The sequence below is a fragment of the Anolis sagrei genome, chromosome 5 (genome assembly GCF_037176765.1).
Source record: "Anolis sagrei isolate rAnoSag1 chromosome 5, rAnoSag1.mat, whole genome shotgun sequence".
NCBI lineage: Eukaryota > Metazoa > Chordata > Lepidosauria > Squamata > Dactyloidae > Anolis > Anolis sagrei.
The window spans coordinates 95,411,560-95,436,211 of NC_090025.1; the positions used below are offsets into that span (position 1 = coordinate 95,411,560).

At 39.4% G+C, this 24,652-nt stretch overlaps 1 protein-coding gene across 1 annotated transcript in view; it reads left to right on the forward strand.

Annotated features, from left to right (window-relative positions):
* Positions 1–22,280, forward strand: part of SEMA3D (semaphorin 3D) — a 255,213-nt gene extending 232,933 nt beyond the window's left edge. The window contains exon 18 of the mRNA XM_060778197.2: positions 20,346–22,280. Coding sequence (XP_060634180.2) covers positions 20,346–20,771 — 426 coding nt within the window. The 3' untranslated portion in view covers positions 20,772–22,280. The remainder of the gene's footprint in view (positions 1–20,345) is intronic.
* The last annotated feature ends 2,372 nt before the right edge of the window (positions 22,281–24,652 follow it).

Here is a 24,652-nt window from a genome sequence, read left to right on the forward strand (position 1 = left end):
TACAGAAATAATAACGAAACAATTTCGAAATGATTTCGAAACAATTTCGAACCAATTACGAAACAATTACGAAATAAATTGAAAAAATTGTTTCGATTTTTAGTTGCTCCTGCATGGCTCAATATCGGATCGTAAGCTAATTTAAATACGAATCAATAACGAATTACGAAATTAACGAACGAAACCGCCCAACCCTAATAGATATATATACGTATCTGCAGAAATAGAGACTCCTTTCTGATAAGCTCAGACATGCAATGATTACAGGTGGTGTTGGTGGTGGTGGTGTGGTGGCCGGGGTAAAATAAATATCTGGGTAAGTTTCACATATGTTTGTTTACAATCCCATCCAATCAACTTTCACAGTTTCTACTTATAATATACTCAAGAATAGTTTAGAGAGGCCACAATTTATAGATATAAACTGTGCACTAGGATTGTGGCGCAGCTGGCTGAGTATCAGCTGCATTAAAATCACTCTGACCAAAAGGTCATGAGTTTGAAGCCAGCCCGGGTTGGAGTGGGTTTCCAACCAATTGTATAGCCTGTTGTCGACCTTTGCAACCCGAAAGACAGTTGCATCTGTCAAGTAGGAAAATTAGGTACCACCTTAAAGTGTGGGGAGGCTAAATTAACTAATTTATGAGGCCATAAAAAAAAAAAGACTCCAGCAAGCACTCCAGCAACAAGCATGCGGGGAATGCGGAAGTACTTCATCAGTGTTGCAGATGGAAGATGAAAGCAACAGCTCCCCTGGCGGCCAGAAAAAGTTAAATAGCCTCTGTCTATGTCTGTATATGTTGTATGTCAAAAATTGGCATTGAATGTTTGCCATATATGTGTACACTGCAATCCGCCTTGATTCCCCTGCGGGCTGAGAAGGGCGGAATAGAAAAGCTGCAAATAAATAAATAAATAAAATATGACTACAGATAAATTGAGAGTCATTCTATGAAGATTTTGTTTGTCGTATCAGGAGCGACTTGAGAAACTGCAAGTCGCTTCTGGTGTGAGAGAATTGGCCGTCTGCAAGGACGTTGCCCAGGGGACGCCCGGATGATTTGATGTTTTTAATCATCCTTGTGGGAGGCTTCTCTCATGTCCCTGTATGAGGAGCTGGAGCTGCTCTCCCCGGATTCAAACCTGCGACCTGTCGATCTTCAGTCCTGCCGGCACAGGGGTTTAACCCACTGCGCCACCGGGGCCCATCCATGAAGATGGGGAAATGCCAATGTTGTCTCATGGGGACAACTACCCTGGACAAGGCTATTATTTCTCACCCAGACAGTCGCTTCTGGTGCCAGAAGCGACTTGCAGTTTCTCAAGTCGCTCCTGACATGACAAAAGAAAACAACAACAACAACCCAGACAGTCAAAAAGCCCAGAAATGGTGGCACAACAGAGAGTAGCGAGAGTTGGTGTTTGTTTTAGGTTCTTCCCAAAAGAAATAAGCTCTTGCTTTTCCCCACTCTACTCTTAGAAGGGGATAAGGGTTTTGATAAAGGTTAAGGTATAATTAAGGTACAAACGTGCACTGGATAACTTAACATGAATGAACATACATAGTAATGTATTTATTATGTCTGTTAGTTTTTACGTACTTCATATATTTTTGAGTCAGAACTATATCACAAAATTCAGAGGAGGAAGATGTTTTGCATCAAGAAATAGAAATTAATAACATTTTCCAGAAGTGAATTCTCTGCCTTCTCTAGTAAAAATGCTTAATCACGGTCTGTTTCCAGATTTTATCTTACACAGCACACTTCCCCCACTCACCTTTGCCCTTTGCTTTAACTTTAGCATTCTTTCATATGTTGATTAATGATGAAAAGCAGGCTTTGAAGCCACTCTCAACTCCCAGGCAGGTGCAGTGTTTTAACAGTAGAAGAGCTGGTACAATATGGAATGGTGGAAATCTTCTAAACACACCATTCAGAAAGGGCAAGTGGAATTGACCTAGCTTGATTCCACTGTACTTTTGAGTCTTCCATTGCTTTTTTTTTCAGTAAGAGTCTTCCATATCTTTTTTTTCAGTAAGAATTCCTTTCCTATTTTTTTTAAATAGTTTTTATTAAATTTTCAAATATACAAAGATAAAATCACAAGTCTTATCTACAAGTGTTTAATAGAAGATTGAAAAGGAAAAGAAGAATGAGTGATTGATTATAAGGATTGGTCAGATTCTAATTATTATTTTTGTTTTGTAAATTGAGAGAAGTCTGAATTGATTTATAGTTAGTTGGAATTTGTAGTAGTTATAGAGTATAGGAATAATTTAGTATAAAGGTATGTTTACTTAATGTGTTTATGTTAAATTGAATAAATGGAATACATGGGGGGGGAAGGAAAAGAAAAAAAATAAAAGAGGTGGGAGTGGTAGAGAACGATAGGGAAAGGAAGAAATGAAACAAAAAGAAAGAAAGGAAACAGAGGAAGGAAAAAGAAGAAGAAAGAAGAAAAAAAGAAAAAGAAAAAAGGGAGAGACCAGTAACAAAACCTCCCCCCTTCCCTAAAGTGACTTTCAAGATTTCTCTTACAACAGCTCTTTGGAGTTGTTTCTTTTCTAGTTTACAGGCATCAGTGTTTTCACTTTTCTTTCTTTCTTTCTCCTTTCCTTCCCTTTCCTTCCCCTCCTATCTCTTCTCTCTTCTTCTCCATTACATCCTTTCTTCCTTACTTCTTCTCTTCTCTTTCTATCTTCTCTTCTTCTCCTCATCACTCAACTTGTCTTTATTTCTTTTCTTTTCTCAGTGTTCCTCTTGTTTTATTATTATTATTATTATTATTTGTCTTTCCTTCTTCTTCCTCCCTTTTTTCCTTTTCCTTTTCTTCTCCTATTTACTTTCTTCTTTCTTTTCCTTTGCTCTCATTTTATTATTATTATTATTATTATTATTATTATTATTATTTATCATATTATTATTCCTATTCCTCTTACTATTAGCTGAGATCATATTAATATCTTTATCTTGTTTTCCTTCAGCCATTCTTTAATATGGTTCTAGTCCGTTGCTTTGACGGGCGTATTTCGTAAGGATGCTAGTATGTATGTTAACCGATCCATGTTCATGATGTCCATTATCTTCTCCATCCATTCTTCCTTTGTCAGGATTGTGGATTGTCCTTTCCTAAATTTTTAAGTACAAAAATAGGTTCTTAAAGAAATATTATTTTACATGGAATCTCACTAATTTGGAAGGATTACGGCATGCAAGCCTTTGAAAACAAGGTTTCAAACAAAATCTTCAAGCTGTAGGTTTACAAACAGGTACGATGTGTAACTACAATAGATTTTTTTTATTTTGTAGGAAATAAGGAGAGCTGGCATAGGGTAATGATTTGAGCATTGGACTGTGACTCTGGAGTCTATGTTTCAATTCCTCAGTCATCCATGAAATCTACTGGAGTTGAATCTAAAGTGTAGAATTAATACAGTTGAACACTTCTTTAACAGGAATGACTCAGTGCTATGGAATCCTGAGAACCATAGTTTTCCAAGGTCTTTAGCTTTCTCTGCCGAAGAATGATAATGTCTCACTAAGGTATGACTCCTAGGATTTCATAACAATGAACTAAAGTGGTATCAAACTTCTACAGTGCCGTTGCAATTTTAGAGTTTTTTTTAATACTGGTAGCCAGTGTTAAATGTGGACACAGCATTTTATTTGAGAACACAGAAATGCTGGACCACTCTCACAACCACCATGTCAGACTACACAGAGAAGCCATTGAAATACACAAGCATGTAGACAATTTCAACAGAAAGGAGGAAACCATGAAAATGAACAAAATCTGGCTACCAGTATTAAAAAACTCTAAAATTACAACAGCACTGTAGAAGTGTGATACCACTTTAGTTCATTGCTATGAAATCCTAGGAGTCATACCTTAGTGAGACATTATCATTCTTCGGCAGAGAAAGCTAAAGACTACTACTAGTATCTACAACAAAATGGACCTTAACTAAAAAATACCCCTCGTATATACACACACAAAACACATATACACAGACTGGGCCACAGCAACGTGTGGCAGGGGATGGCTAGTAATATGTAAAAGCGATATCATGCTTAATTGTGCTTTGAGACAGTGTATACAAAAGTATTTGGATGTAATCATATTTACATCAAAGAGAATGCTGTGTATTCTTCCCAAACAGATTAGTCTGTCCAGAATATTGAAACTAATGTACAAAGGGAATCAAATCTACCAAAAGTGTTCAAATAATTTCCTCTCAGTGCAATCGTCCCTATGTATCAAACTATTGGGACTATTCTCTGAATGTAATAAAACATTTTTTTCCCATCTGCCCTCCAGAAACTGGTATAAATTAAGCCTCTGAGTGAAAGGTGAAAGATCTAGTAACAAGTAATGAAATGCCAGGTGTTTATGAAACTCCAGAGTCCTGAGGGGGGAAAATAAAGAGGAAGGGCAGAATGAGTTCTGAGCCTCTGGGCAAGCAGGCTAGCAAAGAAATAAGGAAAGGGGGAAACAATTACGAAGCACTGAAATATGTGAAATCCGTCATCATTTCATACAATCAAAAAGAATGAAGAGTGAAGCTACGATTGGGGACCATGTGTTAGACTTTTTAAAGGGTATACATCAAGATTTAAATTTAAAGGCAATGCATACACATAGCACAAGGGAATATATGATTGGCTTGGGCTCATTCCTGTACATAGAACCCAGATTTTCCCCTCCGCATAATGCGAAAAGGGCCTTAAAATATGACAGAGACTATCAATTATAAATGTTTAAACAGAGGTTTAACAACGTCTTTTTTCATAGAGGTGTTGTCTTCAGTATGAAGTGTATGCCAACGTTGTCATCTGTGTTGAATGCCCAGGAGCCTTGCACCTATAACCCAAGTACAGCATACAATGAGAAACACATTTTTATGTATGAGGATTAAAATTACATTTTCTTGCAAGCTGGGCTGTCATGCAAAGTCAAGTGCAAGATTGGCAAAGGTGGTCATTGATTTAAACTGTAAATTCTGTGTGTCAGTACCTGAGAGCACACAGGGGGGAGCAAGCTAGAAAACAAGCTATTGTTAAGAAGTATTTATTTGGGTTTTTTAACACCCCTCACCAATGCAAGTCTATTACTCAGAGAAGTAAGCCATTTCTTATATTTATGGTTCTTTTATTTTATTTTATATATTTACCCTATTTAAACAATTTATTGGGTTGTGTCATGTTATTGTTAGCCACCTTGGATACCTATGGGGAGAAAGGTGGGATAGAAATAAATCATAGAATCATAGAATCAAAGAGTTGGAAGAGACCTCATGGGCCATCCAGTCCAACCCCCTCCCAAGAAGCAGGAATATTGCATTCAAATCACCCCTGACAGATGACCATCCAGCCTCTGTTTAAAAGCTTCCAAAGAAGGAGCCTCCACCACACTCCGGGGCAGAATTCCACTGCTGAACGGCTCTCACAGTCAGTAGGGCTGGGCGGTTTCGTTTCGTAATTTCGTAATTCGTTAAAAATTCGTTATTTTTTTTTGATAACGAAGCGATATTGAACCATTCAGGAGCAACTAACAAACAAAACGAATTTTTACAATTTGTTTCGTAATTGTTTCGGAATTGTTTCGTTATTGATTCGTTATTGATTCGTAAATGTTTCGTTATTATTTCCGCATGTCTGGTGCAGGTTTTAGGGTTGCTGTTTGTTTTCTCAGTGAAAAAAAATATAATTATCACACCAACAGTCAACAACAGAAGGAGAGGGAAGCTTCAGAAGTTTTTTTAGCGTATTGCGCGATCGCGGCCACCATTAACGAATCGATTCGTAATCAATTCGTAATTGTTTCGTAATTGTTTTATGATTTCTGAAATTTCGTAAATATCGAACTTTTTTTAAGGAAAATTTTGGAATTCTTTTAAATAACGAAACGCAAAAAACCCCTAAAAACGGATCGAGTTTAGAAACAAATTTTTCCGTGTTTGGACAGCCCTAACAGTCAGGAAGTTCTTCCTCATGTTCAGATGGAATCTCCTCTCTTGTAGTTTGAAGCCATTGTTCCGTGTCCTAGTCTCCAAGGAAGCAGAAAACAAGCTTGCTCCCTCCTCCCTGTGACTTCCTCTCACATATTTATACATGGCTATCATATCTCCTCAGCCTTCTCTTCTTCAGGCTAAACATGCCCAGCTCCTTAAGCCGTTCCTCATAGGGCTTGTTCTCCAGACCCTTGATCATTTTAGTCACCCTCCTCTGGACACATTCCAGCTTGTCAATATCTCTCTTGAATTGTGGTGCCCAGAATTGGACACAATATTCCAGGTGTGGTCTAACCAAAGCGGAATAGAGGGGTAGCATTACTTCCCTGGACCTAGACACTATGCTCCTATTGATGCAGGCCAAAATCCCATTGGCTTTTTTTGCTGCCACATCACATTGTTGGCTCATGTTTAACTTGTTGTCCACGAGGACTCCAAGATCTTTTTCACACGTACTGCTCTCAAGCCAGGCCTCATCGTCCCCCAATCTGTATCTTTGCATTTCATTTTTTCTGCCTAAGTGGAGTATTTTGCATTTGTCCCTGTTGAACTTCATTTTGTTAGTTTTGGCCCATCTCTCTAATCTGTCAAGTCTCAAGATCATTTTGAATCTTGCTCCTGTCCTCTGGAGTATTGGTTATCCCTCCCAATTTGGTGTCGTCTGCAAACTTGATGATATTGGTGATGGTTATCATGATTTCTGACTTAGGGGTACCCTATCAAAATTTGTTCAGAGAGAGAGTGCTACTGGCCCAAGATCTCATCTAGTAGGTTTCCATGATCAAATGGGCAATTAAGCCCCATTTCTTCCAGTGGCCTGGTCAAACATCACATTTGTATAGCTTGTGAACGCTTAATTTCAATGTTGGCCTTGTATGTTGACAGGAATATTATCTGCCCTACCAAAAGTTAAAAGTGTTAGGGTACTGTATATGCTCATGCATACGTCCCAAAATTGTACTCAAAAACCCATTCCCCAAAAGATGGGTTGACTTATCCATGAATCAGTATAAGCACCATAACCTAATTCTCAACAAAATGGGAACCATCCCTTCCTCTAAGTCAGTGGGTTCCAACCTTTGGGCCTCCAGGTGTTTTGGACTTTAACTTCCAGAAATCCCAGGTAGTTTGCAAGCTGTTGGGAACTATGGGAGCTGTAGTCCAAAACACCCGGAGGCCCAAAGGTTGAGAACCACTGCTCTAGTTAGAGTGGAAGCACCATCCCCACTATTATCTCCACTGCAACTTCTGGCCTTTTTGAATGTCTAGATGGGAGAATAGGGACTTCATCATTGTTCTGTCACCGCTGGGCTTAAAATGAAGTGCTTTTAAAACAAGATGTGCAACTTGAGCCCAACGGGAAGCCAGGGGGGCTGAAGAGAAGCTTTTAGATATTTTTCCCATAAACAGTCTTTAGAGGGCTTGAGCTTAAATACAACAAAGTCTTTATTGATGAAGAATCAAACAGGAACTTATTTTGTCTTCAAAGGTTAAACAAATGCTTCCAGGCTTCAAGCAACTGGTGGCGTCTAACTGTTTCTTTGCTTTACTTTAAAGGAAAAATCCCTTTCTAGCTCCTCCCAGGCTAACTGTGAACCTAAACCTAACTGATGTGGATCCACTACCAGGATGAACTGCGTCTCAAAACCGAGTGGACCTACCAGTAGGCCTGTAGTCACTTAGCTGGAGTTCTTGATGTTTAAAGCTGTTATTCCCTCCGAAATTCCTCAGGGCTGTAAGGCTGTTTCCCTGGAACCTTTGGGAATCTTTAGATGCTCTTAAGACTGTTCTCCCCTGGGAAGTCTTAAGGGTTGAAGCTTTTGCACAGGAGAACCTGGACACATCCTGTACATTAGCTATTCTTGCAGAGACTAACTAAAAAAATGGCTCCCTTCTCTAAACCAAAAATGGGGCTGGACTAGAGAACGTAATGATGATGAACAGGTGGCCTGCCCTATGACTGCAAACTTTAGCAGGAAGCCACCCTGCTGCAGAATCCCAAACCTTGGGCTGCAAGCAAACACTTAATACAAAGCAAATAAAGTGGGAGCTTCTGATACAGCTGTACCAGCACAATCATACTGATGAATCTCTCCCCTCCCTAGTGTCCCATTTCACTGGCAATCACCAGTGGAATGGAAGGTACACATGGCACCTCGCAGCAAGCTACGCACCCATCCTTCCTTCCCCTATCACATGGGGCATCAGGGCAAGGTGTGTTGGCTCCCTGTTGCTTCCCTCATGAGACAGGTGAAAGAGTGGCAAGGCATTATGGCGCAGTGCCATTTCCCCCATCAGATGGGGGAAAACCTGAAAACTGTGGGTAGCTCCATTGGAACTACCCAAAACTTGAATTCTCACCAGCAAGGAATCTAGAATGCAACACTTCCTTGCTGATTCACCCACAGATAGGGCAGGGCCTCAGCCTGCATCATCTGATGTGGTTCATCTAGATCTGTCACCGAAGAGGAGCCCCAGCATGGTAAGGGGCAAGAAACCTAGGAGAAGAATGAGCTTTTCGACACCTCCCCTTAAAGGTGGAGTTGGCGGGAGGAGTCAGTTCTTCTTTTCGTTTTTCCCAGGATGGACCAAATTGAGTCACCTGAGGACTGAGAAGGGTGGTATACAAATTTAGTAAATAATTAATTAAATAAATAAATCATCTTATATTGTTGTACTCTTAACTTTACCTTAATTTTCCACAAAAAAAGGGAACCACCCCCTTCTATCAGTACAGTGCCAAAAGACTTTTTAAAGTCCATCAATACTGGGGATCAAGTAAAAAAAATAGATCTCTCAGAACATTGAAATTTGGGGTAATCCAATGAAAGTCTTTGTTCATAAATTCAGAACATTCATATGTGACTGTTCAGAGTATTTTAGTGATGAGAGTGCATTGACACAACATGTGTTAAAATGTACAGATTTATGTGAGGAGGGGGAATAATTCTGTCCAACATTTGTTAGCCAGTATAGCTAAATCAATCTTCCATATTCAAAGGCACTATACCAGATATTTATCAGGACACATTCACAACCATTGTGCATTTATTAGGTACTTTCCAAAAGCATACTTCTGCCTTCCTACTGTTGGATTAAGGATGCTGGACTTGATACCCTTTTTATCATTCAGCCTGACTATTTTCATGTTAATTATTTCCCAGCTGCCCTAAGGTTATCATCTATAGCTACAGATAAAATGCCTGTCAAGACCAAAACTAAATAGTTTATAGTCTTTTATCTTTAAGGTTCTTCCCTAGATCCTCCACATCCACGTAAGTAGGACAATTTCAAACTTTCCATCTCAAGTGACTGTAAATATTAGCTGAGATAACGATGCAATCCATCTTCTGGATATTGCAATGCATTACTCTCTATTGTGGTATCACTCCGTTAAATAAAAATGGTCAAATAATACTATGTTCTCTAATTTTTAAGGCAAAACAAATCAGCTTCTAAATTGATCTATAGTTCCCAAGGATATGAAAAGTATTCTTAGTTATTTGATGGTACACTCACATGTAACAACAGGTACCATTTCAGAACACAGATTCCTTCCTTTGTAATAGGGAAAGACTAAGGATACTTTAACACTATAAGTTATAGCACTTACAACATTGCCAAAACACAAAATCATTTAAAAACACCTGTAGAATACACATATTATTTTTCCCCATAAAATACATATTAAAATACACAAAACAAAATTAGACATGGAATGGAAGTTTAAAATTCATCATTGAACAAATGAATTCAATTGACAAATTGATTCAATGCCCATGTGAAACTCAAATTTGAAATGAAATTAATCTTACTGCAAATCTATTTCAGCTTCTTTCAAGGTTATTTAAATATTCCTTGTTGGAAGGCTATTATTTATTATTTATTTATTACTTGCACTTATTAACCCCCGCTCTCAGCCCTAGGGCGACTCGTGGCGGTGTACAAAACATAGAAAAGACAGTTTACAATAAATCAAGACAGCAGACAACATTCTACTACTACATAACATCTACTTATACTAAAAATCCGCTTCGTCTTATCATGGGGTCATAATCAATCTCATAGTCGTAGTACATTCCGGTCGTCATTTCCAATAACATAGCACTCAGTTGAAGGCCATCTCGAAAAGCCATGTTTTCAGGCCCTTACGAAAGGCCATAAGGGAGGGCGCCTGTCTAACTTCAGCAGGGAGGGAGTTCCACAGCCGGGGGGCCACCACCGAGAAGGCCCGCTCTCTCATCCCCGCCAGACGTGCCTGTGAGGCAGGCGGGACCGAGAGAAGGGCCTCCCCAGATGATCTCAAGGTCCTCGTGGGCTCGTAGGCCGAGATCCCTAAAATGATTGCAAATTCCCCTTTGTGTGAAAATCAATGACAAACAAGAAGTGTGCAGATCTCCCCTAGGAAATGGCAGAAGTGTTTTGACAATTAGTAAAATTTATTATTTATTTATTTCGGGCACTTCTACCCCGCCCTTCTCAACCCCCTAGTGGGGACTCAGGGCGGCTTACAACCGGCACAATTTGATGCCAACAATTCAACAGATAAAATACATAACTACAATAACCACAATAGTTAAAAAATTCAATTAATACAATAACAACTAAAAAGCCAATCTAGTGGCCAATGTTCACCGAGTTCTAAAAGCCGTAATTCCATTCAGCATTACCATAGTCCTTTCCAAATTCTGGTCGTCATTACCTTGTCAGTCTGCCAGATTACCCAAAGGCCTGGTCCCATATCCATGTTTTCAGCTTCCTTCTGAAGGAGAGGAGGGATATTGATGACTTAATTTCCCCGGGGAGTGAGTTCCACAGGCGAGGGGCCACCACTGAGAAGGCCCTGTCCCTCGTCCCTACCAACCTCACTTGTGATAGAGGCGGGGCTGAGAGCAGGGCCTCCCCAGAAGATCTAAAACTCCGAGGTGGGACATAGAAGGAGATACGTTTGGACAGGTACACTGGGCCAAGTGAAGAAAACAATGTTTTCTTCACTCAGAATTGTTCATGTTTCAGTCATCCAAGAAAGGACTTTCTCATTTTATATCTTTTTCCTGCTCTTTGTCCTGTTCTATTTATTTAAAGTACAGAGTTCGTAAACAAATGGATTTGAATGTATACAAGCAGAAAAAGGAAAAAAATACGAGTAGGATTTGCAATATTTGGTTGGTAAAAAAGTTATGTACTTTATTCAGAGAAATACCTGAAAAACACTAGATCATGTCTGAACTTGGAATAATAATAATCATAATCATCATCATCTTTATACCTCGCCACCATCTCTCATGCAGGGACATGAGAGGAGCCTCCCACAAGGATGATAAAACATCAGAAATCATCCGGGCATCCCCTGGGCAACGTCCTTGCAGACGGCCAATTCTCTCACAACAGGAGCGGTTGCTTCTGACACGACAAAAAAAAATCTCCCCAAAGGGGACTTGGGGTGGCTTACATGAGGCGAGGCCCAACAGTACATTACTAGGCCTGGGTAACAACGGAAAAATTTGTTTCTAAAATCGATTCGTTTTTTGGGGTTTTTTGCGTTTCAATATTTAAAAGAATTCCGAATTTTTTTTTAAAAAAAGTTCGATATTTACGAAATTTTCTAAATGGTAAAAAAATTACAAAACAATAACGAAACAATAACGAAATAATAACGAATCGATTCGTTAATGGCGGACGTGACCGCGCAATACGCTAAAAAACCTCCAAATGGGACAGGGGGAACTTCTGAAGCTTCCCTCTCCCTCTGTTGTTGACTGTTGGTGTGATATTATATATTTTTTCACTAATTAAACAAAAAACAACTATAAAACTTGCCCCAGACATGCGGAAATAATAACGAAATGACCTCAAACCAATAACGAAACGAATACATAACGAAATACGAAGCATTTACGAAACCAATTGAAAAATTCGTTTCGTTTTTAAGCTGCTCCAGAATGGTTCGTTATCTCTTCGTTAACAAAAAAATAACAAATTTTTAACAAATTACAAATTAACGAAACGAAACCGCCCAGCCCTATACATTACAACAAAATAAAACCAAAATAACTAAACAAACATCACAATCAATTAAATAAAAATAAGAATAGTATAATGCAGAATCAATCCCAAAAGGGCAGGCCACATGTGCGAGATAAAATGATAAAATTCGGGATGAGATAGGGATGAAAGAAGAATGGGAAAAGCTCATAAGAAACAGAGTAGTGGGGACAGGCCTTCAAATAGGCAGGGGGAGTTGTGATATGGGGACAAAACATTATGGGAGGAGCAACAAAAGGAATTATCTGATCACTCTCCAAAAGCGCAATGGAAAGGCCAGGTTTTGAGGTCCTTCTTGAAGGCTAAGGTGGAGGCTTAGCTAAGCAAGACCTTACTTACTTCCTTACTTAGGCGATCTCTCATTGGACGAGTAAGATGGTCTTCCATGATGGCATTCCTTGTGGATTCGTAGGTGGCTGTGGAGCCCTATTCTTGACCCGCATCTTCTCCCACAGTGAAGGCATTGGTTTTCAGGTGGAAGGCGGTCCCGGTCGGGGTTGGCTTGATGCGCCTTCCTCCTGGCACGGTTCTCTCTTTCACCCTCCCCTCGTGCTGCCTCGAATTCTGCAGCACTGCTGGTCACAAGACCAGCTCTGACTAGTAGTTGGACCACCAATGAATACCAGTTGCTCTATGCTGTATTTCAGAGGAGAATGAAAGTGCTGGAAAATCCATAAGGTTACTATAAATTGACACACATCTTGAAGAAACATACATACATCACACAGCTCCCTTTCCAACATATCTTTGATCTTTAGGCTACATTAAGAACCACATGTTCCACTTATTTAAGTGGGAAATATGAAGTATCCAGTAAAAACTCTCTTTCTCTCTCTAGTTTGATCATGGCCATTTGTTAGAAGGAATGGGCCAGTGAATTTCGTGGCCCAAAATCACATTGGTATGGAGAGACAAGACAAAATGAAACCCTAAAACCTTTCCTAACCACCAGCTCCTCATTCTTGTTCCTTAATCCTTTTTTTAAGCAGCTGTCTTATAATCTACAATGCAGTTGATGGGTCAGCAGGGTTGCACATAGACAGCTGCACATATCTGTCTCAAAACTTGGTTCAGTTTGCATGGTAGCCAGCCAGTCTCTGTACATATGCATATTGTTGAAGGAGAAGGGAATTGTCCACATATTTTAGACATAAAGAAACAGTGTACAGTCTACCCACTGTGAATAAATTTAATTTAGCCATCTTCATGCCTCCTGAATTGTTTCCTTCTGAAGTTTGCTAGAGAAGCACATGTGTCATTTGGGCAGCTTTCCAGTTTCATTTTCCCTCAGTTCATTTTTAAAGAGTAAAGTTTCAATAAAATGTTCCATTTTTCAATGGTTCGTTTGTACAATAAGCATGGTGCAGAATTTCTCAAGCATACGTTCTTTCTATTACCTAATCAAGCAGAAGCTTCATCACTCACTGCTTTTCATCACATAGGACAGAGTATAGTGTCTTGTATGTGCCAGTTTCTATTCAAATCACTGGCACTTCAAAGAGAATATCCTTTGGGATTCGCAGATTCTTTTTGTACAGTCTTCCAGGACTTTAATTGTGCTTCTTTTTTTTTACTTGGGTGATAGTTGGAATTTTTATGTAGGTATCTATCAATGTGTGTGTGCTGTCACATGCTGGGCCTGTACAAAAGACTGCAGACAGGACATAAATTCTGTGTACCCAACGGTACACCAGGGCTGCCTCAGATTAAAGGCCTTTGGATTTCCTTAAACAGAGTCTTTAGATTGCTTAAAGGTTCAACAAAGTTCTTTATTATTGAAATCAAACAGGTACTTCAAGGCTTTCTTAATAGTCTATTGGCTCTCTCAAGCTTGTCCACAGGGGACAGGCACTATCTTCATAACTGTATTTTAACTAATGGGGAAATTCTTAACCTCTTATCTGGGCAGTCTGCCTTTGCCTCTGTTGGTGTGGAGCCCCTACACCCGGTACCAACTGCTTCTGGCTGCCGCGAGTGGCCCTTACCAAACAGAGTCCTTTGTAGACTTCCAGGGAAAAAGAAGGTGTTCAGGTTTCAGTGATGGCTGGCTGAAGTGCTGTGGGACTGGATTCCTTCAGCAAAGGAGCTGTAAGGCTGTAAATCCTCAGCAAAAGAGCTGTGCTGAGACTGTATCTCTCTGGCCAAGCTGTGAAAGACGAAGCTTTCTACAGGAGCTCCTGGTTTTATGTCCTGTATAAAAGACTTCTCTGTGTGGGCTGACCCAAAATGGCTCCTATTCCCTCCAAAACCCAAAAAGGGGGCGGGACAAGGGAACCTAATGATAATTGACAGGTCATAGATCCAATAAATGCAAATTAAGGAAAGCCATCTAACTGCAAAGGCATAGAACTTTAAAATACACGCAGTAATCAACAAATAGCAAGATAAGCTGGAGCTCCTGGTGCAGCTGTACCAGAACAGTGTGTATGTTTTCTGTAAACTATGTGGCCCAATTGTTGATTGGATTTACGGATTACTGGGACATCTAGAAATGGCAGTTTTCCTTCATTTTCCTTTTCCATGGTGAATTGGATGTTTGGGTGGATACTGTTAAAGTGGTCCAGGAACTCGTTTAGTTCGTCTTCCCAACGGCTCCAAATGGTGACCACCAAATGCAGCACCCAAACATGACTACTTCAGACTACTTCAACCAGAGAAGTCAGCCATAGCAAAGCAACTGATGAATCAACCTGGACACAGCATATTATTTGATAACAAAGAAATGCTGGACCACTCTAAGAACCACCATGTCAGACTACACAGAGAAGCCATTGAAATCCACAAACGTGGACAATTTCAACAGAAAGGAAGAAACCATGAAAATGAACAAAATCTGACTACCATTTAGGACAGTAAATAATATAGAAAGAATAATTGTTCCAAAGTAAAAGTATAAAATTAGGGCAGCAAATAAAGAAAAACACTATGAAAACAGGGAAATTCCAGACATGAAACAATCTGGGCCAGCTAACACTATCCAACAAAGGATTCCCCCAGGCAGGAATCAGCCAGGCCTTAAAGTTGCAAGGCTTTGCAGTGCTAATCAAGATGATTAATTGCAACATTCAGACTTGCCTCCAGCAGACAATTATTTATTTATTATTTATTTATTTACAGCTTTTATATTCCACCCTTCTCACCCCACAGGGGACTCAGTGCGGATTACAGTGTACACATATATGGCAAACATTCAATGCCAAATTTTGACATACAAACATATACAGACATACACAGAGGCTATTTAACTTTTTCTGGCTGCCAGGGGAGCTGTTGCTTTCATCGTCCATCTGCGACGCTGATGAAACACTTCCGCATTCCCCACATGCTTCCCCGCTGGAATGCTTTGCTGGAGTCTTCTTTATGGCTTCATAAATCAGAGCTCTTTATCCCACCCTGGACCTTCCACAGATATATAAACCTCCCTTTCTTAGTTTCTAATATACCTCATAACCTCTGAGGATGCCATAGATGTGGGAAAAATGTCAGGAGAGAATGCTTCTGGAACATGGCCATACAGCCTGGAAAACTCACAGCAACCCAGTGATTCTGGCTAGGGCTGGGCGGTTTCGTTTCGTTAATTCGTAATTCGTTAATAATTCGTTAATTTTTTTAATTACAAAACGATAACGAACCATTCTGGAGCAATTTTTTAAAAAATGAATTTTTAAACACGTTTTGTAAATGCTTCGTATTTCATTATTGTATTCGTTTCGTTATTGTTCTGAGGTCGTTTCGTTATTATTTCCGCATGTCTGGGGCAAGTTTTTTGTTTAATTAGTGAAAAAAAATTATAATATCACACCAACAGTCAACAACAGAGGGAGAGGGAAGCGTCAGAAGTTTTTGGAGGTTTTTTAGCGTATTTCGCAGTCGCGTCCACCATTAACGAATTGATTCGTTATTGTTTCGGAAATCGATTCATTAATGTTTTGTAATTTTTTTTCACATTTACGTAGCAGCATTTAAGAACAGTCTTTACATTTGGTGACGGAGGGTGGGTACTTTAAAGTTAAAAAATCCTATACCCTGTCTGTTATTGGAATTGCAGCACCTTCGCAATTAGCACAATTGTACAACTGGTGAGTGCAGACTTCGCAAACTGGTGGTAGCCCTGTACAACTGGTGCACAACCTTTACAATAGGGCTAGCATTGCTGCACTTGGCATGAAAGGTTAAACAAAGTCCTTTATTATTGAACAAATTAAACAGGTATTTCTCAAATCTTCAATGAGTCAAACATATGCTTCAAGGCTTTAAATCAACTGGGTGCTTCCTTAATCTTGTCCACAAGGGACAGGCAACTGTCTTCATTAATTGTTCTTAAACTTTGAGAGGAAAACCCTTTTTTAACCTCTCCCAGGCTGTCTGTTATCTAAGTTTTGTTGGTGTGGGATCTACTACCGATTCCAAACTGTGTCTTGGTACCGAGTAAACCTACCAGACAAAGCTTGTAGATTCTCCAGCTGGAGTTCTTTGGGTCTGTAAAGCTGTTTTCCCTCTGGAATTTCTTTAAGACTTTAGGGCTGTTTCCCTCAGATGCTGTAAGGCTGAGAGGCTGCAAGCTCCCAGCCAGAGCTTTGGGAATTTCCCCCCGGAATGTCTGGAGAAATGAAGCTTTTCTGCAGGTGAAGCTTGTCCATGTCCTCTAACTTAGCTTTCCTCACTAAGACTAACTAAAAATGGCCCCCTCTTCCCTTCCCATCTCCCTGAGAGAAGGGGCGGATCCAAACTTAACAATGATAGACAGGGGACTTGCCCTAAGATGGCAAACCAAAGGAAGCCACCTTTTTGCAGAATCCCTGAAACTTTAGAATGCATGCAAACACTTAATAGAAAGAAAATAAAGTTGGAGCTCCTGGTACGAATGTACCAGCACAAAACATAAAGTATGGAAAGTAATGTACTGAAATGCCACACTCGCAGTTCAAAGTACCCTTTTTAATCTATATATCTTGTATGTGTAAGAGTCACCTGAGGGATGAGAAGGGCGGTATACAAATATAGAAAATAGATAAATAAGAGTTCATACTGGAGCCTCCCATAATGCTTAAAGCTTGTAGAAGCGGGAAAGAACAGAAGGATTGTCTAATAAGCACAAGTAAACATGCTTGAAAATCAGGGTGGTGGATTGGGTCATTTCAATTGTATATCTTTTAAAAACTGGTTTAAACACATCTGTTTAGGATTCCCCAGATAAATGCAGAATTGCTGCAAATACACGTGGAGCATTTCTTATCCAGAATACTAAAATACAAAATTGTCCATATGGGTGGCTGAAGTAGCAACACCTTTTCTTTGGGATGGTTCAGTGGACGCAAACTTTGTTTCTTTGTCTCTGTTCTGCCTTGGTTAGACCACACCTGGAATATTGTGTCCAATTCTGGGCACCACGATTCAAGAGAGATATTGACAAGCTGGAGTGTGTCCAGAGGAGGGTGACTAAAATGATCAGGGGTCTGGAGAACAAGGCCAATGAGGAGCAGCTTAAAGATCTGGGCATGTTTAGCCTGAAAAAGAGAAGGCTGAGAGGAAGCATGATAGCCATGTATAAATACGTGAGAGGAAGTCATAGGGAGAAGGGAGCAAGCTTGTTTTCTGCTTCCTTGGAGACTAGGATGTGGAACAATGGCTTCAAACTACAAGAAAGGAGATTCCATCTGAACATGAGGAAGAACTTCCTGACTGTGAGAGCCGTTCAGCAGTGGGACTCTCTGCCCCGGAGTGTGGTGGAGGCTCCTTCTTTGGAAGCTTTTAAACAGAGGCTGGATGGCCATTGGTCATGGGTGATTTGAATGCAATATTCCTGTTTCTTGGCAGGGGATTGGACTGGATGGCCCATGAGCTCACTCCCGACTATGATTCCATGATTCATGCACAAAATTATGAGAAATATTATATAAAATTATCTTCAGGGTATGTGTGTAAGGTGTAAACTTATATTTATTTTCTGTTTATGCTTGGGTCTCATCTCTTAGATATCTCATTTTGCACATGTATGCAAATACAGGTATTCCGAAATGCTCAAAAATCTAAAATCCAAAGCATGGATAAGGGATAATCAACTTATACTTGGGGTTTTGTTTTATTTTAAGTATCCAAATGACATTTCAGATGTCTCGGATTATATTTTCTAGCAATTCTGAATATCAACTACAATATTTTTTCCATACTTATGTGAATTTCTTTTTTATTCTGAGACATCGGAATAATATATCTTCCTTCTAGAGTTACAGTGCTATAGCACATCAATGCATCAGTGAAATGGATATTTTTTGCTAAAACTCCATAACACTTTTTAAAAAGAAATAAACTATTCTGACTAGAAAAAATGGCCATTAAGTCATAGGACTAACTCAACAGAACAGACCCCCATTTAAATAACTTCCAAATAATGGAAATTCAAGGGGAAAAAACCCAGCAAAGTAGAATCGGTAGACATGGAAATAAAAATAATTGTTCAAAATCATCACAGCTCAAGGACCTATTTGGGAAGAAGTCATATTTATTTGGTGAAACTGGAAGATCCCTATATCTGATTTTAAGTATTTTAATGTTCTGGTTTTTTTTTACTCTTGAGTGTTGTACACTGGTTGGTTAAGAGGTGATAAACAAATACCTACATAAATAATAAATAAACCCTAGCTGAAAGTGAGTTTGTGACAATCATCTATTCTTGGGACTTACAGTGTCAACTTGTTGGATGTTAAACTATGTTCACCACAATTACATTTTCATAGAATCATAGAGTTGGAAGAGACCTAATGGGCCATCCAGTCCAATCCCCTTGCCAAGAAGCAGGAAAATTGCGTTCAAAGCACCCCTGACAGATGGCCATCCAGCCTCTGTTCAAAAGCTTCCAAAGAAGGAGCCTCCACCACACTCCGGGGCAGAGAGTTCCACTGCTGAACGGCTCTCACAGTCAGGAAGTTCTTCCTAATGTTCAGATGGAATCTCCTTTCTTGTAGTTTGAAGCCATTGTTCTGCATCCTAGTCTCCAGAAAACAAGCTTGCTCCCTCCTCCCTATGACTTCCTCTCACGTATTTATACATGGCTATCATGTCTCCTCTAAGCCTTCTCTTATTCAGGCTAAACATGCCCAGCTCTTTAAGCTGCTCCTCATAGGCCTTGTTCTCCAGACCCTTGATCATTTTAGTCACCCTCCTCTGGACACATTCCAGTTTGTCAATATCTCTCTTCAATTGTGGTGCCCAGAATTGGACAAAATTTTCTTGCATAGTACCATATTCACCCTAGATTTCACATGATCCATGATCCATTGGTATGTTAATACTTAGAATATGAGAAAATAAAAACTTTTTGACTTCCCGACTTCTTCCGGTGGTATAAATTCTTTTCTTCTTTCCTCTTCCTCCTCTCCTCTCTTTTTTCTCTTCTCTCCATCTCAATTATCTTTCCTTTTGTTTGCTTATTCCTTCACAAGATCAAAATCTTCTTCTCTTTTTGATTGAAGTATTCAGTTACCTCATCCCAATTTGTTTCTTGCATTTGTATTCCTTTACTTCTTGCTATGAGAAAAGTGAGCCTGTCCATGTTCTTTATCTCCAGTATTTTTATTAGTCTCTCGTTTTCGTCTGGTATATCTGTCTGCTTCCATCTCCTGGCATAGCAAATACTTGCTGCCGTTGTCATTAAGAGCAAAAGTTTATCCGAATTGTATTGTCGAAGGCTTTCATGGCTGGAATCACTAGGTTCTTGTGGGTTTTTTCGGGCTATATGGCCATGTTCTAGAGGCATTTTTCCTGACGGTTCGCCTGCATCTATGGCAAGCATCCTCAGAGGTAGTGAGGTTGCTTGCCATAGATGCAGGCGAAACATCAGGAAAAATGCCTCTAGAACATGGCCATATAGCCCGAAAAAACCCACAAGAACCTAGTTTATCCGAATTTTTCTCGATTTCTAAATCATGTATTCCCAACAAGAATATTTCTACCTTCCAAGGTATATTTACCTTCAGGATCATTTGTAGTTCTTTCTGCACCTCCTTCCAGTATGTTTCCAGTTGTTTATTACAGGTCCACCACATATGAAAATAGTTTCTCATATTTCTTTCTTTCTTTTTCTTCTCTCTTTTTTTCTTTTCTTTTTTCCCTCTCTTTTTCTCTCTCTTTCTTTTTCTTTACTATTAATATCTATAAATGTTTTAATTGTAATTTCAGATACTCAATAAAATTATTTTTTTTAAACAATCTCTACTTAGGATATTTGCTGTATCATAAGTGTGAACGCATATCTTTACTCCATTCTTTATTGTTTTTCTACTTAAAGGTGAAGCCTGATGAAAGAATCATAAAGACTGAATATGGACTGTTGATTCGCAGCTTGCAAAGAAAGGACACTGGAGCGTATTATTGTAAAGCCCAAGAACATACATTTGTCCAAACCATAATGAAATTAAATCTAAATGTCATTGAGAATGGACAGATGGAAAACTCTCAGAAAACAGATGACGAAGAAGGACGGTCACGGGATCTGCAAGTTGAGTCACAACTGAGGTACAAAGATTACATCCAGCTTCTCAGCAGTCCCAGCTTCAGTCTGGATGAATACTGTGAGCAGATGTGGCATCGGGAAAAGAAACGGCAGCGTAACAAAGGTGGACCAAAATGGAAACACGTCCAGGAAATAAAGAAAAAACGAAACAGGAGGCACCACCAACCTGCAAGCCCACACACTAGGGCTGAGTCTACATAGTTTGCATATTTTATTTAAAAAGAGGACTTGTTTGAAAGTGAAAAAAATACTTTTGTTCCATTTTATGGATCCTTCCTATCGATGTTGCTTCTCAAAAAGACCCACTAATGCACAGTCCTTAATATATATGAGACTCCCATGAAAGAGTACACTATCACTTGGAAGTTTTCTAAGAACCTGTATGCTGTTCAGTAGCTTTTAGATTTGGGCTGGGATCACTCTGTTCACATCTCAGGCTGTGAAGAGTTAGTTTATGTAAAGTTTTGAAAGGTATTTTCCCCTGTTGTATGAACTCAATAGCTGGTAAGAAACATCTGCATTTGAAAGTAGGCTGGATGTAGTAACAAAATGTATGAGGGTCCATTAAAAAAGAAAACTAAAACAATAGACCAAAAGATAGGCTGTAAAATGTTGATAATTGGTAAAATGAGGAAACCATCAGAAATTCTTTCTTTCTGTAGTTATTTTCACACAGTAGTTCAGTGCATACAACTGCATATGTGCATTTCCTGGCCAGCAAGGATAAAGCCAGCCATTCTCTAAATTGGACAGTGGCACTCATCTATATAAATAAAAATGTAATGTTCATTTGTGGAATTAACATAACACAAAAACCACTGGATGAATTGCCTCCAAATTTGGACACAAGACACCTACTAACCCAAGGAGTGACCATCACTCAAAAAATTTGATTTTGTCATTTGGGAGTTGTAGTTGCTGGGATTTATAGTTCACCTACAATCAAAGGGCATTCTGAACTCCACCAATGATGGAAGTGAACTAAACTTGACACACAGGACTCCCATGACCAACACAGGACTCCCATGACCAACTCAATATTAACACAGATGGAGTTTGAGGGAAATAGATCTTGACATTTGGGAGTTGTAGTTACTGGGATTTATAGTTTACCTACAATCAAAGAACATTCTGAACTCCACCAATGATGGAAGTCAACCAAATTTGGCATACAGGGCTCCCACGACCAAGAGAAAACACTAGAAGTGTTTGGTAGGCATTGACCTTGAGTTTGGGAGTTGTAGTTCGCCTACACCCAGACAGCACTGTGGACTCAAACAATGATGGATCTGGACCAAACTTGGCATGAATCCTCAGTATGCACAAATATTAACACAGATGGAGTTTGAGGGAAATAGACCTTGACATTTGGGAGTTGTACTTACTAGGATTTATGGTTCACCTACAATCAAAGAACATTCTGAACTCCATCAATGATGGAAGTGAATTAAACTTGGCACACAGGCAGAGGCGGCTCAACCTTTTAGGCAAAGTAAGCATTTGCAGTATAGTTGATTTTGCCCAGGGGTCCTCTTGAGGCACTCTTGGGGGAAAATAGACCTTGACATATGTGAGTTATAGTTACTGGGATGTATAGTTCACCTACAATCAAAGAGCATTCTGAACTCCACCAGTGATGGAATTGAACCAAATATTGCACACAGAACTCCCATGATGAACAGAAAATATATATCAATGATTGATGGGGGGGGGGGGTGTGCCAAAATACTGTTTGCTTACCGTTGAAAATTACTTAGAGCCGCATCTGCAGGACTCCCATGACCAACAGAAAACAGTAGAAGGGATTGGTGAGCATTGACCTTGAGTTTGGGAATTGTAGTTCACCTACACCCAGACAGCACTGTGGACGCAAACAATGATGGATCTGGACCAAACTTGGCACGAGTCCTCAATATGCATGAATATGAACACAGATGGGGTTTGGGGAAATAGACCTTGACATTTGGGATTTGTAGTTCACCTACAATCAAAGAGCATTCTGAACTCCACGAATGACAGAATTGGGGCAAACTTCCCACACAGAACCCCCATGACCAACAGAAAATACTTAAGGCCATCCAGTCCAACTTCCTTCACCAGGGCAAGAAAAATAATAACAAAGAGCCATCCAGCCATAGGTATAGATAGATATATATGATTCACACACACAGATATAGTACTCTAGATTTGAAAGGGATCCTTAAAGGAGAACAATTATATGTTGCATGTTCAAGTAAACCAGACAATCTCAACATCAACACTGGCAAAGAAACAACAAGAAATACTGTTTACCCTCAAGCATAAAGGAATTATATATATTAAAAACCAAGACTTCCTCATTACTTTATTTTCCAGATTACCAGACTGGGCCACAGCAACGCGTGGCAGGGGATGGCTAGTTTATTCATAAAAAGCAAATGTAACCTTGACATTATGGGAAGAAAGGTAGAGTTTTGTTCATCAGTCTATAAATAGCAACAAGTTTGAAGATGTATTGTCGAAGGCTTTCACTGGGTTGTTGTAGGTTTTCCGGGCTATATGGCCATGTTCTAGCCTGGAAAACCCACAACAACCAAGTTTGAAGATAATTGCCTGAGATTGCATGTTGACTCAAATGTGATCTGCCAAAACAACCCTACATTTCTAAGAGGCAAATGGAGGTAGACGTGAAAATCCTATTAAGAAGTAATGGGATTTGTGCCAGAATCTATCTCTGAAAATCTCCTTCCTCATCCATGTCTTATCTCACCTTGTTCCTACTTTAAATCCATTGCTGCTTTGCATTTGCTTCTTTGACACAAAAAGAAACACAAATTAAACTCACCAAAGGGGAGCAATAGGGGAAATGGACTTTTACTCCGCTGTGTATTCTTTGTGCAAAGGTCTTGTGTATTTTAGAGACAGTGGTGCATTGTTAGAATTAATGTTTTATATTTTTTACAAAAATAAAATGACAACAAAGTCCATGTGTAAATAATGTGCAAGTTGGAGATGGGCCGCTTTACTTTTTTTAGAAAAAGAAATTGTGTTAATTTTAACTTGTCTGTTCTTCCATAGATGTAGATATCTTTTCAAAAGTATGTCCTGTTCAGTCCAATGGCTTTTTCCTCCCAGGCAAAGGGATATGAACACACCATCATCCTGACTAAGTGGAAAGCTGGGTCAGATGCCAGACTGATTTACACCAGCTTAACCTTTGGGTATTGTTTGTCAGCTTCAGTGAACCTGGTTTATAGTGCCAGATATAAGATCAAACAAGCCTAGCATCTCATCTTATTTTTCAAGCTGTCCCGACCCTACCTTGCCTTCTTACTAACAACCCTCCCATCCTTTGGTTTTCCTTTCCTGTCTTGTCTTCCCCGCTGCCCCCAACCTATATACACCATTTGCTTTTCATGCCTTTTTGAGTGTGAAATGACAAATTAGCCATTTCCTCACATGGAAGGAAGCTTTGATGGGTACCAAAACAACAGGCTTTTCTTATTTCTCATGCATTCTACTCATCTTGGGAGCAAAGTCTGTGGGAAATCCATGTAATTGGTGTGCTGCTTATTAAAGTGAGAAACCAGCATTGACTCTCAGCTCTGGAAAAATTGCCATTATCTACTGTTGCAATGTACATGTACCCATATTGTTGCTGATTAATAATTGTACAACCAGTTTCTGCTCTGTTCTGCATTTGTCTTTTGGTAAAATGATATAGAGATACGTTTCTGGAAATATAAATGAATCCCATGACCATGAAATAACTGTATTCGAGAAGTAAATCATTCTAGGACCCCACTCAGAACCACAAATGAGTAGAAAAATAAGTAAAATGTTTATGCCAAGCCATCACATGTCATAGCTCTTAACTGTTAAAAACTTTGATTTTACATCACAGGATGCATTGTTGTTGTGTGTGCGTATACATTTTAGTGAGGATTTTGTCAAGAGAACACTGGGATTAATTAGGCTCCAATTAAAATAAATGGGTAGGCTTGCAATACTTCAACAGGGCTGTTAATAACAGAGTGTCTTGAATGTCCTTCATAAAGTTGCTGTAAGTCCAATATGACTTGTTGGCAATTAACAATATCAAC